At 45.0% G+C, this 17,155-nt stretch overlaps 1 protein-coding gene across 3 annotated transcripts in view; it reads right to left on the reverse strand.

Moving 5' to 3' along the window:
- Nucleotides 1-17,155, reverse strand: part of CFAP44 (cilia and flagella associated protein 44) — a 748,689-nt gene that overhangs the window by 625,961 nt on the left and 105,573 nt on the right. For all 3 annotated transcript variants that reach the window (XM_086935641.1, XM_086935640.1, XM_086935642.1), the window contains one exon: nt 3,835-3,972. In XM_086935641.1, coding sequence (XP_086791767.1) covers nt 3,835-3,972 — 138 coding nt within the window. The remainder of the gene's footprint in view (nt 1-3,834; nt 3,973-17,155) is intronic.

The raw sequence follows: 17,155 nt of genomic DNA on the forward strand, positions 1-17,155 counted from the left end.
CCCTCTCTGTGATGGGCAGAATAGCCCTTCTGAAAATGGTGGCGCTGTCATGACTGCTATATTTTTTTGGTACCCTCCCGATATAGAACCCGGAGAGTGTCTTTCGAGACCTCAGGTCATTGATCACAGGATTTGTATGGGGGGGCTGATAGATGCAGAGGAGCTCTCTACAATGTAATGGCCTACGGCGGAGGGGTGACTTGCAAGTCTAGACTTTGAAAATTACTATCCAAGGACCCAGATCCAATTGCTCACACAGTGGGTGGTGGGCAAAAAGGCAGGGGTAGAGCAACTGGACTGCATTGTTCCGGACATCCAACAGGTGCCCAGGTCGATACTCAGACTAGCGGTCTCAAGAACAAACAGTAGCCCCAAGTTCCAGGTACTGTGTAAGTGCAGGGGTCGTTCCTTGCAGAAATTTAAAACTAAGAGGCATTAGGCCCCGGGCATCCTGCTAGAATTGCCCAGGGAGCTCCCATATGGATGGGGCTGGCACACAGAGATTGGGTAGTGGCAGGTGTAAACGCAGTGGGGACCTTATATGAGGACGGGACACTGTTACCATTTGAAGACTTTCGAGAAATATATGAACTCCTGAGGTGTCATTTCCTCTTGCATAGAGCACTAACAGCGGAAATCCAGAAAAACAGGAATTTGGGGATGGAGGAATCTCCGCTGTCAGCCGGGTGCCAGTACATAGTACTATCCTCAGAAACAATCACATGCTTGTACCGCCGTCTCAGAAATTAGGGTGTGCCACCCATAGACAAATTAAGAGCACGATGAGAGGAAGATCTGGGGATCCCCATAGAGAAGAAAGTATGGGAAGGACTAGTGAGCTGCTTCCCTAAGATATCCAGATTCAAGCTTATTAACTTTTATGTACTACATGGAGCATATCTTACCCCGGATAGGATAAACCGATACTTCGCGATGACTGATGCTACAGTCCACGCTGTGCGGAGACATGAGCAGAGTTGCTCCACATGTTTTGGAGTTGCCTATACCTGTCCGAGGTGTTAGACAGGGAGGTCCATTATACACCACAACACTGCTTCCTCCATTGGTTCCAACATACCTACAAGACTAAAATCACTAGTGGGTTTCAGCCTGGAACTGGAAGGGACAAGGAGGACCTATGTGATGTTATGGTATTTACACTTGTTGAGCACACATATCACCCACAGGGGTCTCATGTTGCTGTAGCAGGTTCGATGGAGGGGAATCATTCACGGCATAAGAGAAAAGAAACAATGTATAAAAAAAGCCAGGTTTTAAGCTTCTTTCTCACCAGTCTGTGATCTGTAATAGTTCGAAGTTGCATTGGTAGCTCATTCCAGAAAAGAGGAGCTAAGTAGGAAAAGATCTGCCGCCATTTGTTGGTACAGATCCTAAGAGGGGTAAGTAAGAATTGTGTCTCCGATTTAAGATTATATTTTTGGTACTGTTAAGTTTTTTGTCCTGTTACCATACAAACCCTTATGTGTCATACAGGAGATCTTAAAACAAACACTCTGGGGCTCGCCTCAACTGCAGATTGTCGTAGGGGTTGGGGTATGACTGGTACCTTTATACATATTTTGTGGGAGTGCCCAGAGATTCAAAACTATTGGACCAAGATCCATGAGAAAATGAGTGAGGTGTGGGGTGTACAGATTGCACTTGAAGCACGCCGCTGTTTACTTAATGTATGGGAGCCTTCTGACCTCACGAGTCATGGCAAGCTTTGGGTCACTCTTGCCTGTATGATTGCTAAGCGAAATATCGCACAACTATGGGGTGCTTGTCGAGCTCCCCTGATTGGGAAGTGGATGGAAGACCTTGATTGGTGTATGTTTCGGGAGAGAGCTGTTTATGCGGCCAGAGGGAGACCCCGTAAATGAGGGAAGATATGGCATGTCTGGAATGCTTACCGAGGAGATATCTGTACACCGCCAGAAATAGATCCAATATATGAGGACATTGAGGCACCATGAGCCCACTTATTTAACTCCTTCATGATTCTGTATTGCTGGAACCCACATTCACCGATTTTTTTCGCAGTCGTCCACGGCATGATGGTCTTGTTATTTGTATTTCTTCTTTATGTTTAATAAAAATATTATTTAAAAAACAAACGCTCTTCCTTACAAGGAGCCAATGCAGGGATTTTAAATTGTGAGCTGATAGGGGACAGTCTGATGGTGGCATTCTGCAGCACCTGGAGTCTGCTATATATTCCTCAATAATGGAGGCCATCAACGTGTTTCCATAGTCTAGATGACTAATTATTAGACCCTGAACAAGTGATTTCCTTGGGGCTGGTCCGGAAAGCTGGAAAAGGGAGCTGCTACGCTGGTCGGACTATGAAGGAGCAGTCAGGACGCGGAATGCTAAGAGAAGGAAGGGTACACTGGAGACGGCTAGAGCCTGGACGGCGCTAGTCGAGGAACTGAAAAATGGAACAGGCCGCCTGACAGAAGTCCCGAGGTCAATAGTTGATTAAGTGCACCACTGGGAAGGGTCTTGGTGAGGTTTAAGACAGCGTGACGAGAAGAAATTAATCTCCCTAAGGCTGAGGGCGGGACCATTAGCAAATCTGATTTAATTTAATGATTTGAATGGATAAAATGATCTGTTGAGATCAGACCATGAGAATGAGGAGGAAGGAACCAGACCTTCGTCTATTATTTAAAGACTGGCCCACCATGCCATGCCTGGGGTTTGGGGGGGCACAACAGAAGGGGGTGTTGTTCTTCATAGTAATTAACATAATAACTGTTGACTGGAATTTATCTTCCAAGCCTAGGTGATTTGATTGTTAAGGGGAGTATCACTGGACCTGTTGCTTACTGTATTTGTGAAAGGTCCAACCACTAAATCTCACTGCAATAAGGAAAGCAGATCAGGAATAACAGGCTGAGTACTGTACATTCTGCGGCTGCAAGAGTATTCAATGAAAGTACTGTATGGATGTGAGCAAAAACCAATAAAAATCTGTTTAAGAAAAAAATATACGATTATGAGCACCAAGTAAAATAAAAGGTAGAATTCTACCACAGTGCTAAAACTGTGGATATATGCAGGCATATAGATAATGGCAGTAATCAGGAGTACTCCTAAGATGCAAACCCTAACTAAATGTATCAAGCATGTATGTAGGTGTATAGCTAAGAATCCTCATAGGAAAGAGTCAACCCCATTACCTGATGGGTGAGAATGAAGAACCAGTCTTGGTCCCGAGTTGGTCACACTGCGAGGGATGTCAGACCACTGTGTGCTGGAGTGTCTGCGTGCAGGGACCTCAGCGTCTCGTGTCAGCATGCAAGCTTCCCCTCTTCTTTGCCCAGCAAAGATGTGGTGCTTTTATACCACGACGGTACCCTTAGCGGAATTACCTAAAATGTTATTGGGGACTGATGTTCAAGGATGACGATAGTGGTGACTTTTGTACAGCATTATTATACAGAAGATGGTAATACTGCTGTATGATACTAAGAATCTTCATGCATAATAAATGAGGCTAGTTTTCGAAGAAATCACACATGATTTATTCGACACATTACTAGGTAAAAGGTCAGCGCCAGAACCATTATGTAGAACAAGGTAGGACAAATGTAGGTAAAAGGTCATGCATCTATCTAGGTCTATATTGGGGTACATTGGGGATCATAACAAGAGACCTTAGCAGAACGGTAGCACTCTGGCTCTATGCGGTCCTCAATGCAGGTTCCACTTTCGCATAGTCTTTTATCTTCTAGACTGAAGCTATAGAAAGCAACCCTTTGAATTATTTTTGGGATATTCTGAGGCTCGGTTACAGTACAACAAGGCACCTTAGATATACTTACTTACCTGGTGTATTGGGATCAGCTGACGGTTTGTCCTCACCCATTGGGTTGTCTGGCTGCTCCTCAGTGTCAGGTGTGTGAGGGTTCGACTCTGCCTCAAGTCTTACTTCTGCAACATTGTCTGCTTCACTTTCCATTTTACCTGGATAGACAGAAAATGCAAATGAGCACATAATGATATGAGCAGCACTTAACACTACATAGGGCTGGAAAGGTATTGCATTGAGTTGGCATCAGGACAAATTGAAGGGCTTGAATTCAGAGGAGCAGAAATGTGTCTTAAAGCCCTAGTAAAGCTCTTTACTGGTGGTCAAGCGGTGCCAACGTTATTAGTAAATCAAAATATCTTTAATTTAGCTCCCTACCCCCATAAGATTACCCTCATTGGATCTTTACCAAAACCTAATGAACCTGAAATGGAAATCACTTGTTAACCACTTGACATAGTTTGATGAAACACCGATAAAGTTGTAAGCAAATGAGCATTTTATTGATACTTCCCTTCAACTATCCCCTCCTGTTATGCACATTGGCACAAGAGCTAACATACCAATAGAAAACTAATCCTTCCTATCTTCTGCCAAATAATTTGCAGATTTATCACACAGTGCCAACCCTATTATCAAAAATCAAGAAAATATTTCTTGGCATCCACCGATTTTTAACTTGGCCCCAACCCTTAATGGATATGTACACCAAGTTAGGTGTAAATCCATTAGGCAGCTTTGGCTCTATCTTTTGGTACAATTTTCTGTGAGAGCTACATTGGGAAACATGTACATCTTCCCTTTACCTTTTTTTCCCTGTGAACAGATCTTCATGAAACTTGGCATGTCATAATTTAGCTGACTCTCTTGATAGAATGGCAAGTCCGTTCATGAGGTCAAGTGTTGTAAGCAAGTCAAAAATTTATTTTCAATGATTGTGCAATATAGATAGATAGATAGATAGATAGATAGATAGATAGATAGATAGATAGATAGATAGATAGATAGATAGATAGATAGATAGATAGATAGATAGATAGAGTGAGGGCGATAGATAGATAGATAGATAGATAGATAGATAGATAGATAGATAGATGATAAATAGATAGATAGATAGATAGATAGATAGAAATTCACTGAAAAACAAGGGTTAAAGTGATGTTATCGTAAGATGTAATAATATAAAAACTAAAATTAATAACCAAAATAATCCACTGAAATTCACCAGTTATAGTTTACTGAGATGAGAGATAGACAGATAGAAAGATAGATACATTCATTCTAGGCACAGTTCTAGAGATGGGGTCTCTAGTTGGCAGTGGTTTGCACCCTGTCCAAGCTGGGACCCTCACTCTAGTCAGGGTAAGGAAGCCACACAGCTAAGATAACCCCTGCTCACCCTCTTGGTAGCTTGGCACGAGCAGTCAGGTTTATCCCAGATGCAATGTTTAAAGCATTTGTACATATGCACACATTACCACATTGAAAACACTACAAAAGGAGTCCACACCAGTTTAGACAAATAGATAATATGTATCTGAATAAAATAAGACCAAAATGACAAAAAGCCAACATACACAAGTCAAGTTACACCTTTTCAAAGATTAAATAAGTTATGTCCATAGACATCTATGGATGCGTCACTTTTAGCACAAAGTACCTTGGATGCGTTAACATTCAAAAGACGAAACAGGCACTGGGGAGGTGAGGCGCCGGAGAAGCAAAGCACTGTGTTGGTTCCCTACTCACAGGGGAGGAGATGCAGCAGTTCCATATTGCTAGGGGAGGTGATGCATTGGTTCCTTACTGTCAGAGCAGGTGATGTGTTGGTTCCTTAATAGAAGGGGAGATATGTGTCGATCTCCAGACACGCAGCCTTGGTTCCTTACTGTGGGCCATGTCAATGATGAGACAGCGTCGAGGGACGAAGCGTCAAAAATCCAGATGCTCTGCGTAGCTGCAACATCGGCGATGCGTCAATTTCGAAGCCGTGGTGCAGGTGATGCTATGAATCTTCAGCGGCTCGGGCTGTGGTGATTTTTTAGCTGCAAAGTAGGTGCTGCGTCGATTCTTTAGCCGCACGGCAGGTGCTGCGTCAAGAGCACGGGCGCTGTGAGTCGATGCATGGACTTTTTTTCACCTAGTTACACTTCCAAGGGCCCAGAACCGGACTTGGCACCACCTGGCAAGTCAGGGGTCTCAGCAGAAGAACCCAAGCACCATTAGATGATGGCCATGAGACTTCTTAACAAGAGGCAAGCACGCACAAGCCATTGGACAACCTTGAAAGCAGAATGTAGAAAGCAAAGTCCAATCCTTTCACTCCCAGGACAGAAGCAGCAGGCCAGCGCAAAAAAGCAACAGGCAGGGTGACATCACTCCTCGGGGCGCCGCCGGTCTTGCCAAGTAGGTTTACGGTCGGAAGAGCAGAAGTTGCAAGAGACGGACTCTTGCCGTCTTGGAAGCATTGGCGCCCATGATGCGGTAATTCCGCAAAGGGAGTGTTTTTTTCTTTGAATCAAAGAAATTGCACCCCCTTTTTCACACGAGTTCACAATTTGTGTACTCTATCGTGGACTAGGGCAGGACGCACCTTAGCGTGTGCGGACCACCCAGTTCATTTTCACGGTCCTGACGAAAACCTTTGACTTGATACAATGGTTGAAACATGTAGACCTTTTTAACCTATAGCACTAATTACACTTCACATAGCACACTTAGCTATTTTTAAAGACACTTCTTTTTTCACACCGAAGTCTACCTAATTAGGCATAGGTGTTACACATTTTTATTAGGGTTCGAGCACTCAAGAATAAAACTTGCAGTGAGTAGTATTGGCCCTTTTTAAATTCACTTATTTTTCGCCCTGAACACATAAAAGAAAACAACCCGCTCCTCTGTAATCAGGAGTCGCAGCACACCCTATAGGCACTCGGCCTATGGGGTGGGACCCCGATGATGAAGCATGTCACCAACCAGGTTGGTGAGTGAGGGGTCTTCTACAAGGATATGCATTATCCACTGACAGGTTGGGATAGACTGTGCTGAATTGAGCACTTTCACCCTCTGTGAGAGATTCTCTCCTTCTAATTATTTGAGGGGTAACTCCTCCTTTGTTTTTGTAACTTAATCCCGGGGACCAGGAGTTCCCAACTCACATTGATCAAGTGTAAACTCCCTGACTCTCTCTTTTGTTATTTAATAAAAGGGTGACATTCCTCCCTACAGCTGCCTTTGAAGTATGCAAGCGTCAAAGGAAAGTCTTTGTAGTGTGCAAGATCCTGCCTTTCCCGGACCTGGCTCCAGACACACTACAAAGGGGTGGAGACAGCTTTGTGTGAGCACAGACAAAGCCCTAATGAGGTTTCTGTGACAACTCCTCCCACCACTCTAGCTCAGGAAGGCCCAGCAGCCTGGTGATGGCCTATCAGGATATGCAAGGCACACCCCAGTTCCCTTTGTGTGACTGTCTAAAGTGAATGCCAAAGATCCCTACTGTCAGCCAACTCAGACATGTATTCTACAAACAGGCAGAGGCACAGAATGGTTAAGCAAGAAGATGCCGCTTTCTAAAAGAGGCATTTTCAAACACGCAATTTAAAAACCAACTTAACCAAAAGATGCATTTTTTAATTGTGAGTTCGGAGACCCCAAAATCCAAATCTCTATCTACTCCCAATGGGAAAAATTACACTTAAAAGATATTTTAAGGCAATACTCATGTTACCCAATGGGAGAGATAGTCCATCCAATAGTAAAAAAACGAAATTAGAAGTATTTCCCTATTAGGACATGTAAAACACAACAGTACATATCCTACCTTTTAAATACACTGCACCCTGCCCATGGGGCAGCCTTGGGCCTAACTTAGGGGTGCCTCACATGCAATAAAAGGGAAGGTTTGGGCCTGGCAAGTGGGTGCACTTGACAGGTCGAAATGACAGTTTAAAACTGCACACACCCACCAGAGCCCACATTGCTGGACATGATGGCAGTCATAGAAGGTGTCAAAAGATCCCCAGGACAAAAGATGGAGTCGCTCAACCATAAGCTCGATACAGTAACCATTGAGGTCAACCTTATCCGAGCTGATCTCACCAAAACCAGTGAAAAAGTAAACTCCCTAGACATTAAAACCGCTAGCCTGACGGATGATGTATCGCTGCTACAACAGGAGGTGCGAGATCTCAGGGCATTCAGTGACCTCACGAGCCGAAAGCTGGACGACTACGAGGGGAGGGCTCGGAGAAATAATGTCCGCATCATTGGTGTCCCGGAAAAAGTCGAAGGCCCGGCCCCGGACCTATTTGTAGAGGACCTTATCCTTAACCATCTTAAGGGGATGGGGATACGGGGTCCTGACTTCTTCCTCAGTTGTACCTTTAGATAGTTGGTTAGTTAGAGCACAGGGCAACAGGTACACTGCAAGTTGGGGTTAGGCGGAAGCCGTGAGCAGGGGTGCAGGAAGGGGGGAGGAGGAGTTGAGAATATTGTCATTGTTGAGTTTTTCTTTCTCTGTTTTTTTCTTTATGCATCAGATGGTAATGTTGCAGTTAGACAATACCGGTATTGGTTAAATGTTGCATGTTAGCCAGGGTTTGGGGATAAAGGTACTGAGCTGGAATGTAAATGGCCTGGGAGATAGGATTAAGAAAGGAATGGTAAGTCAACTGGTGAGAAGGCACTCACCAGATGTGCAAGAAACACACCTCATTGGTAATCGATGCATGGCCCTTCATAAAGGGGGATATAAATTGGTGGAGTTTACCACGGGGTCCAGGGGAGTCGGTATTCTGATGAAAAACTCCTTTCCCTTGGCAATCCAGGCCACGTGGTCTGACCAGAGGGGCCGTTATATCGGTGTCTCAGGACAGTGGGGGGGAAAGATGGTTACTTTCTTGTCAATATGTGTACCGCCTGGCCTCCAGTCTGATACTTTCCGGGACCTGTGCGCTGTTTTTCTCACATTGCCCCTGGGCCTTTTGGTATTGGGGGGTGACTTTAATGCAGTGCTAGACGGAGAGATGGACAGAGGTGGCTCACGGATTTCCTTGAGACGGTGGGGCTTGTTGATGGCTGGCGGGTGCGTAACCCGACATACACTTTACACACGTATCCTCCGCACACCACAGTATGTCCAGATTGGATTACGTGTTGGTGCCGGCAGTCATGGCAGCTACAGTTAGGGAGGCACGTCACTTAGGGAGTGGGGTACCTTCTCCCGTAGATAGTGGTTCTATCGTTGCTACTAGGGAGGAAGTACCCGACCAGGGTAGCACTATTCCAGACCCCTTGTCAGGGGATGTTGATACTCAGGCCGCCCTGGACACACCTATGCTGTCCCCTTCCCTTGTTAAAATTTTGTCCTGGAACATAGCCGGCTTAAAGAAAAACTTGCCCGATCCGGAATGGAACAATTTTGTAGAAGATTTCCATATCTGTATGTTCCAGGAAACCTGGTGTGTAGAGCCAGAACACAAACAGGGCTATTCTACATTCTTTGTCCCTGCAATACAGCTTGAGAGGGGGCGCCCATCGGGTGGCTTACTTATTTGGATCAGGATAGATTTGAACTGTAAGATTACTGTTAATTATGTCCCCTGTAATGATATTCTCCATATAACTGTTAAAAGGCAGTCTGCCAGGAATGCTTTTGAACTTTTCTGTATTTATGCCAGGGGGCTCCCAGGGGGCCAATTGTCTCCAATACTGGAGTTGTTAGACAACAGGCTTTTGGCCCTCCCTTCTAAATCCTCAGTATTAGTGGGAGGTGATTTTAATTGTACATTTGAGCCTCTTGATGAGGATGAATTTTTGGGCTGTTTTAATAAGCCAGGAAACCATTTAATTCCATCCTTATCTCTGGCCCCAATTAAGAAGTGGTCGGCTCGAGCTATTCAGTTGAATGCCCTGGTGTCTGCATATGACCTATGTGCCTTAAATGGCCGTACCACATCCGATCGTATGGGCGCTATGACCTTCAATCGAATAGGCTGCCCGTCACGGATTGACTACATCCTTTTGGATGTATGGTCATGGGCCAATCTGGTTGATATGGAGGTCAGCCAGAAGATTGATAGAGACCATAATCCCCTCTGCATGGGTATGTTCTGGGGAGACAATATTGGTGAGGAGGTTCACAATGAGCTGATTACTAAAGAACTAGTCCCTTCTAACTGTAATCGCAGGATTAAATGGAATGTGGTTAGGTGCAATGAGGGGACACTTGAGAATATCAGGGTTCTAGTTTCGGCTGCCTCATCTGCCCTGGTACCAGTGAACCAAATTTCACTCCAGCTTCAGGGGTCGGTGCTGGCAACTAAGTATAAAGACCTAATAGGGGAGATCAGTATGTTTTTCTCTAAAAAAAACAAGGGATGTCATTTGTCTAAATGCACGCAAAAAAAGGGGAACCCTTGGTATACTGCCTCCTGTAGAGGGAAAAGAAAAGCAATTTCACTAGCTATTAAAAACAAGGATGCCCCAGCTGCTAGATTAACTAGAAATGAGTATCGCATTAGTATTACGAAAGCCAAAAAAGATTGGGAAGAGGAACATTGGCAGGCTCTAAAGGAAGCGGCTCATGGGAAAAATGCCACTGCATTTTGGAAACTGATCAACGTCATTGATAGACGAGGCGCTGAGCCCATTCCAAACCATATAACTGAGTCCCAATGGTATTCCCACTTCTCGAATTTATATGGCGTAGGCTCCTTAGAAGTTGCGCCAGCATCCCCTATAATAGGTATCGATCGTTTGGTCCATCGAAATGATGGCTTTTACAGATGTATTGTTTTCGCCCCGTGAGGTACAGGAGGCCATCCTTAAAATAAAACCGGGCAAGGCACCTGGCCCGGACGGAATACCGGGTGATTTATTGATGTCTAACCCACTGGTTTGGGCTGATTTTATTGTAAATGTTTTGAACCTTATTCATTTAGGCCATCAAGTACCGGATTCATGGAAGGGTGCTGAAGTTGTTACCGTTTTTAAAAAGGGTGAGAGAGAGGACCCTGCCAACTACAGACCAATTAGTCTAATTGATGTTATTCAAAAAGTAGTTGGCAGGGTAATTGTAAATAGGATTGAGGGCTGGCTTATGGAAGAAAACATTTTGTCCCACTTTCAGGCTGGATTCAGAAACAATGTTGGGGCCATTGACCAAGTCTTCAGATTTTGTGCAGTTTTCTGGAAAACAGTGTCAATAGCCAGAGGGAGCCTTTACCTGGCTTTTATTGACCTCAAAACTGCTTTTGATGTAATACCCCGTGTTAAACTTTGGAATGTCCTACTGGATATGGGTTTCCCATCCTATCTGCTAAATCTTATCATTAAACTCCATGAGGGTACTTATGCGAAGATACGCTGGGGGGCGCAGGGGCAACTCACTAAGAGTATACCTGTTAACAGAGGGGTGCGGCAGGGGTGTGTGATGGCCCCTACTTTATTCTCCCTTTTTATAAATGGGGTGGTGAAACATCTGCAAGATACACCGGCCGATGCCCCCATTGTGGCTGGGGAGAAAACGCCATCCCTCCTCTTTGCTGACGACACCCTCCTCTTATCAAAAACCCCCACAGGTCTCCAAACCCTTCTTGATCAGTTTAGTGTTTTTTGTCAGGAACGGGGACTTACAATAAACACAACCAAAACTAAACTAATGGTTATGACCGCCAAGAGGAAATATAGGAATATCCACTTGACCTTGAATGGATCTCCTTTAGAGGTGGTCGATGAGTTTGACTATCTTGGTGTTAGGATTAATAATCATTTGAAATGGGAACCCCATATATGTAAAATGATTTTAAATCTTAAAAGGGTTTCCGGCACTATTTTAAAAAACCAACGTCTCTCTGTAAGCAGGCCAGTTGCCCCTGCCTTATCAGTCTATGAGGGAAAAGCAATTGCCTCAGCTGTTTATGGCTCGGAACTGTGGGGCAATGAGAATACCAACGACCACGTCCGATCAGAGAACAAGTTTATGAGGGACTTGGTGTCGCTTCCATCCTCTACCCCACTCAAACCTTTATTCTTAGACCTGGGTAGAAAGTCTATTCGGGATATCCTCCAGCTCCGTCCCCTCTTATATTGGGTTCGTTTGAGGAGGACCCCCGAATTAGCTAACTATGCCCTTGTGTTAGATGAAATGCTAAAATTAAACACTTCAGGCAAAATCAAGTGGCTAAATGCTTTAAAAAAGCTTGTAGTAAGTGTGGGTTTAAGCGACGCTTGGGTATCCCAATCACCTCCACCAAAACAAGTGGTGAAAAAATTATATTGGGATTGGATAGAGGCCAAGGCGCTACAGAACCCAAACTGGGGACATTTGACCGAGACTTTTTTGACCCATAAATGTACCCTAAAATTGGAATTGTTTTTGGATTTTATTCAGATTCCTCGGGAAAGGACTTTATATCTTAAATTTAGACATGGAACATTGCCCCTCAAAACTTTTACATCTAGATGGAACAATAGGAGGGAAGAGGATATAATGTGTCCAGGTTGTATAAATCCCGAAGAATCATTGGGCCACTTTTTCTTTGCCTGTAAGGCATACATCTTACCTAGGAAGAAATGGTTAAAACCAGTACTAAAGAATCTGGGTGTTAGAGACTACAAATCAGCTTTGCGTATTCTTATCTCCGACACCTCTTCTATGGTTACTATTTGTGGGGTTGCAAAGTTCTTATCATGTGCCTGGATCATTAGGACTAAGATTTTAAAAAATGCTCATCAAGTCAATTTTTCCACATAACTCTTATATGTATTTTTGTAAATAATGAACTGTTTTTATAATTATGTGTGTACTATATGTTTGTACTTTTTATGATACATGTGTCGAATAAAAGTATAATGACTGACTGTATTTCAGATCATTCTCCGGTGTGGTTGTACGTGGAGCCTGGGCAACCTCCGGTCGGCAGAGTGGCCCCCATTAGTGCGTGGCACCTTAAGTATCCCGCCACCAAAAAAGAGGTAGTCATGAAGTCGGAACACTACTTCCAGGAAAATGTGGGTACTATTGACTCTGCGCAGTCTTTGTGGGAAGCATATAAGACAGTGATGCGGGGGGAAGTCCTGTCTTTGGTGGCGGTGAAGAAAAAGAAGTACCAGGCTGAGATAGCTGGGCGGAGGCAGAGGTGACAAGGTTGGAGGGAAAGGTGGCCATGTCTGCCACTCAGGAAGACTTGCACCTTTTAAAGCTACGGCAGGATGAATATAAAAGCCTTGCCAGGGCGATTGCCCAGAACTGTACCATCCAAAGTTGAATATATGAGCAAGGTGATGGTTCAGCACACCATACAGTATGTAGTAACAATATTAATCAAATTAATGATATCAGTAAGCCATGGAGTTTTCTTTCTTGTTTTTATTCCAAATCTTCACACACAAGTAGCCACCGCGTTTCGTCCGAAGGACTTCTTCAGGGCGAAAATTATCAAGTCTTCAGGTTATTTAGTGGAAAAGATCCTTGCTTTAAAATGGACTAGTCAGTTCTCTTCAAATGCTGTATTGGGTGGAAACGTGATTGTCAGATGCCAAAATTCACATCCTTTGCCAGTGATAGCCACCCATTCGAGGCTGCGACCGGGAAGAACCGAGATGTGACGATCGTTCAATGTGAATATAGATATCACTGGCAAAGGATGTGAATTTTGGCATCTGACAATCATGTTTCCACCCAATACAGCATTTGAAGAGAACTGACTAGTCCATTTTAAAACAAGGATCTTTTCCACTAAAAAAACTGAAGACTTGTTCTCATTGATAAAGCCCTGGAACACATAATCCATGACGCAACTTTGATAATTTTCGCCCTGAAGAAGTCCTTCGGACGAAACGCGTTGGCTACTTGTAAGTGAAGATTTGGAATAAAAACAAGAAAGAAAACTCCATGGCTTACTGATATCATTAATTTGATTAATATTGTTACTACATATTGTATGGTGTGCTGAACCATTGTGTTGAATTGTATACAGTGCCTTAGGGCATTGACTTTGGAAGCTTAGGGTTATATGGCTTCAGGTTTCTGGCACCCACAAATACAACTAGACCAGGATAGAGTGGATAGAGTGCAGTCAAGTGTCTTACCCTGTACCCCTGACTTAGTATTACTAATATGAGCAAGGTGATAAGGCTGGTAAAATGATTGCGTGGCTTGAACGTGAGGGATGAGCATCGAGGCTGGTCCCCGAGTGGCAGGGAATAGGCTCTGGTATGGTCACGGACCCACTGGCAGTGGCGGATAAGTTCTCTGTCTATTACAGAGGGATATATACCACAGCGGGGGATAATCAGAGGAGGAGAACAGTGAGATGATTAAAGATATTTGCATGCCTGAGCTGTCTGATAATGACCGGGGATATTTAGACTCCTCCTTTACAGACAATGAGGTGGCGCAGGCGATCAGAGGGATCAAATCAGGGAAGGCGACTGGCCCCAATGGTATACCAATAGAATTGTACAAGGTAAATGCTAATAAGCTCCCCCCACATATCCGTGCCATGTTGATAGAAAGTAGGGAGAAAGGAAATCTCCCGTATGACCAGCGGGTGGCAAATATTGTAGTTATCCATAAGGCAGGCAAGCCCAAGACACTTTGTTCCTCATAAAGACCCATTTCGCTGCTCAACGCCGAGCCCAAAATCTTTGCGAAGCTCCTCGCTATCAGATTGGTCAAAGTAATCACAACATTGATACACCCCGATCAGTCTGGCTTCATGACGCGCCGCAATACGGCACTCAATTTGCGGAGGGTACATGGGATCCTTGGTGGTTCCCCGAAAATACATAAACCGGCGGTACTGGTGTCCCTAGATGCCACTATGGCGTTCAATAGGGTAGAGTGGTCTTATTTATTCGCTGTGTTTGTAAAATTGGGTATTGGGCCGGAGTTCATTTGTTGGGTACGTTTGCTATATGCCGCTCCCCTGGCCAGGGTAGTTGTTAATAACTGCAAGTCGGCTGACTTCTCCTTAGGGAGGGGCACGAGGCAGGGGTGCCCTCTGTCCCCGCTTCTCTTTGCTCTGGCATTAGAACCTTTGGCGGCATGGGTCCAATGGAACCGGTCAATACGTGGCTTACGGTGGACGCCGGAATGGGAGGATAAAATTTCGCTATACGCTGATGATATCCTGCTTACCAATCCCAGGGCGTCCTTGACTAATTTTCTCGATATACTAGCCACATTTGGTAGATATTCCGGATTCGCCATAAATTGGTCAAAATCGGTGCTCTTCGTCCTCACCGGGGATCCACCTGTGATCCCGCAGTCGTGCCCCATATAGATTGAGCCTCTCGGGTTTAAATACCTAGGTATACATGTAGCACTTGACCCAAAGTTGTGCTATGTTAACAATCTGGGTCCTCCTTTGAACCGATTCAAAAAGGATGTGGAGAGCTGGAAGGCTCTTCCGCTATCCTTGTTGGGTAGGGCAGTGCTGTTTAAGATGCTGGTGCTTCCCCGATTTTTGTATGTACTCCAGAATGCAATGGATCCAGTACCATTATCCTATTTCAAGGAAATAGAAGCCCTTCAGAGGAGACTTCTCTCGGACGGTAGACTCGGAATAGCATTTTCCAAGCGCACCCTCCCATGGTACGGTGGTGGGATTGGACTGCCAGATCTGCGAAAGTACTACTGGGCCTCCCAGCTTGCAACAGTGAACCATATAGTGTATGGGCCACCAGGAGACCCGGGATATGCCATGGATCGGGGCAAGCGCCGGGGGGAGATATTACCAGGGCGCTTTATGCCAAACCTAAGCGGTTCTCGTTGTCGGGTCCGACGGCACATGTGGTCCATGCCTGGCATGCTGCCAAGCGATATCTCACCTGGGAAGGGAAGTTGACCCTTGCCACCCCCCTGTGGAACTCAGAGAGACTTGGGAGCATGTGTAAATCTAAGGGATTTGATAAGTGGGATCTCATCGGGATCATCACCAGATCAAGGATGTGTGGGGAGGGGACAAACTACATACATTTGACTCTCTCAAACAGCAATATAGCTTACATGGCACTGAGTATTTCGGTACCTCCAGATTCGACATGCTCTCCTCACTCACGTACCTAGGGGGGCCGCACTTCCGGAGGCCTCTCCTTTCGAGGATAGAGTTCTGGATGGGCACCTCCCGGAGAAAACTCTCTCTTTACTATACAAAAAGCTTATTAATAATATGGAAGACCTGCTGGGGAGCATTAGAACGCAGTGGTGTGCAGATGGCTTAGAGCTAGATGATGAAGACTGGACAGAGGCGGTTTCCTCCCTGAGGGTGGTCACGAGCCAGATGAGACTGACACTTGTGCAATTAAAGATCTTGCACGGGTCGTATGTTACTGGTCCTCGGAGAGTGGAGAGTGCCGAAGGGGATGTGGAGAGCTTGGTACCTTTATGCATATTCTTTGGCACTGTAAATAGATACAGGAATATTGGTCGAGGGTCCATGACGAGATAAGAGAGGCTTTGGGGGACGAGATACGACCAGAGGCCCATACTGAATGTGTGGAAACCAACAGATCTAAATGTGTATCGTAAGCAATGGGTGCCACTGGCGTGTATGGTTGCAAAACAAAATATAGCTCAGCTGTGGGGGGCCAGCCAGTCACCTCGGGTCTCCAAATGGGCGGAGGACTTGGACTGGTGTATGTTTAGGGAGAAGTCTGTATATGTGGCCAGGGGTTGTCTGGAGGAATGGGGAAAGGTCTGGGGGCTTGGAATGGACACCGCAGCGAGATTTGTACGCCCCCGGTGCGACAAAAGGAAGCTGAGGCACAGGAATCCCCATGATCCTATGAATCGTAAGTTGTTTTAGTACTTCTGTAAGAGCGATGTGTGAACCACGCTGATGAGAAACGGTTAATTCACCTGATGTCTTATTCCTTTTCTGTTATCTTGTTAATAAAAAAGAGTTTAAAAAGAAAACTGCACACACAGACACTGCAGTAGCAGGTCTGACATATGTTTTCAGTGCTACTCATGTGAGCGGCACAATCAGTGCAGCAGGCCCACTAGTAGCATTTGATTTACAGGCTCTGGGTTTACCTTATGCACTTTACTAGGGACTTAGTAGTACATCAAATTAGCCAATCATGGATAAATGAATCACCAATACAACTTGCACAGGGAGCGCTTGCACTTTAGCACTGGCCACCAGTAGTAAAGTGCCCAGAGTCATAAAACCAGCAAAAACAAAATGCAGCACACAGTAAAAAACAGGAGGTCAGAAGCAAAAGGATTGGGGAAATCACGCCAAAGATGCCAGATCTAACACAAAGCATAAGGGAGCTGTAGGCATCCACTGGGAAAAAAAATCCTCATCTCTTTCCTGATGTAAATGA

The sequence above is a fragment of the Lissotriton vulgaris genome, chromosome 8 (genome assembly GCF_964263255.1).
Source record: "Lissotriton vulgaris chromosome 8, aLisVul1.2, whole genome shotgun sequence".
Classification (NCBI taxonomy): Eukaryota; Metazoa; Chordata; class Amphibia; order Caudata; family Salamandridae; genus Lissotriton; species Lissotriton vulgaris.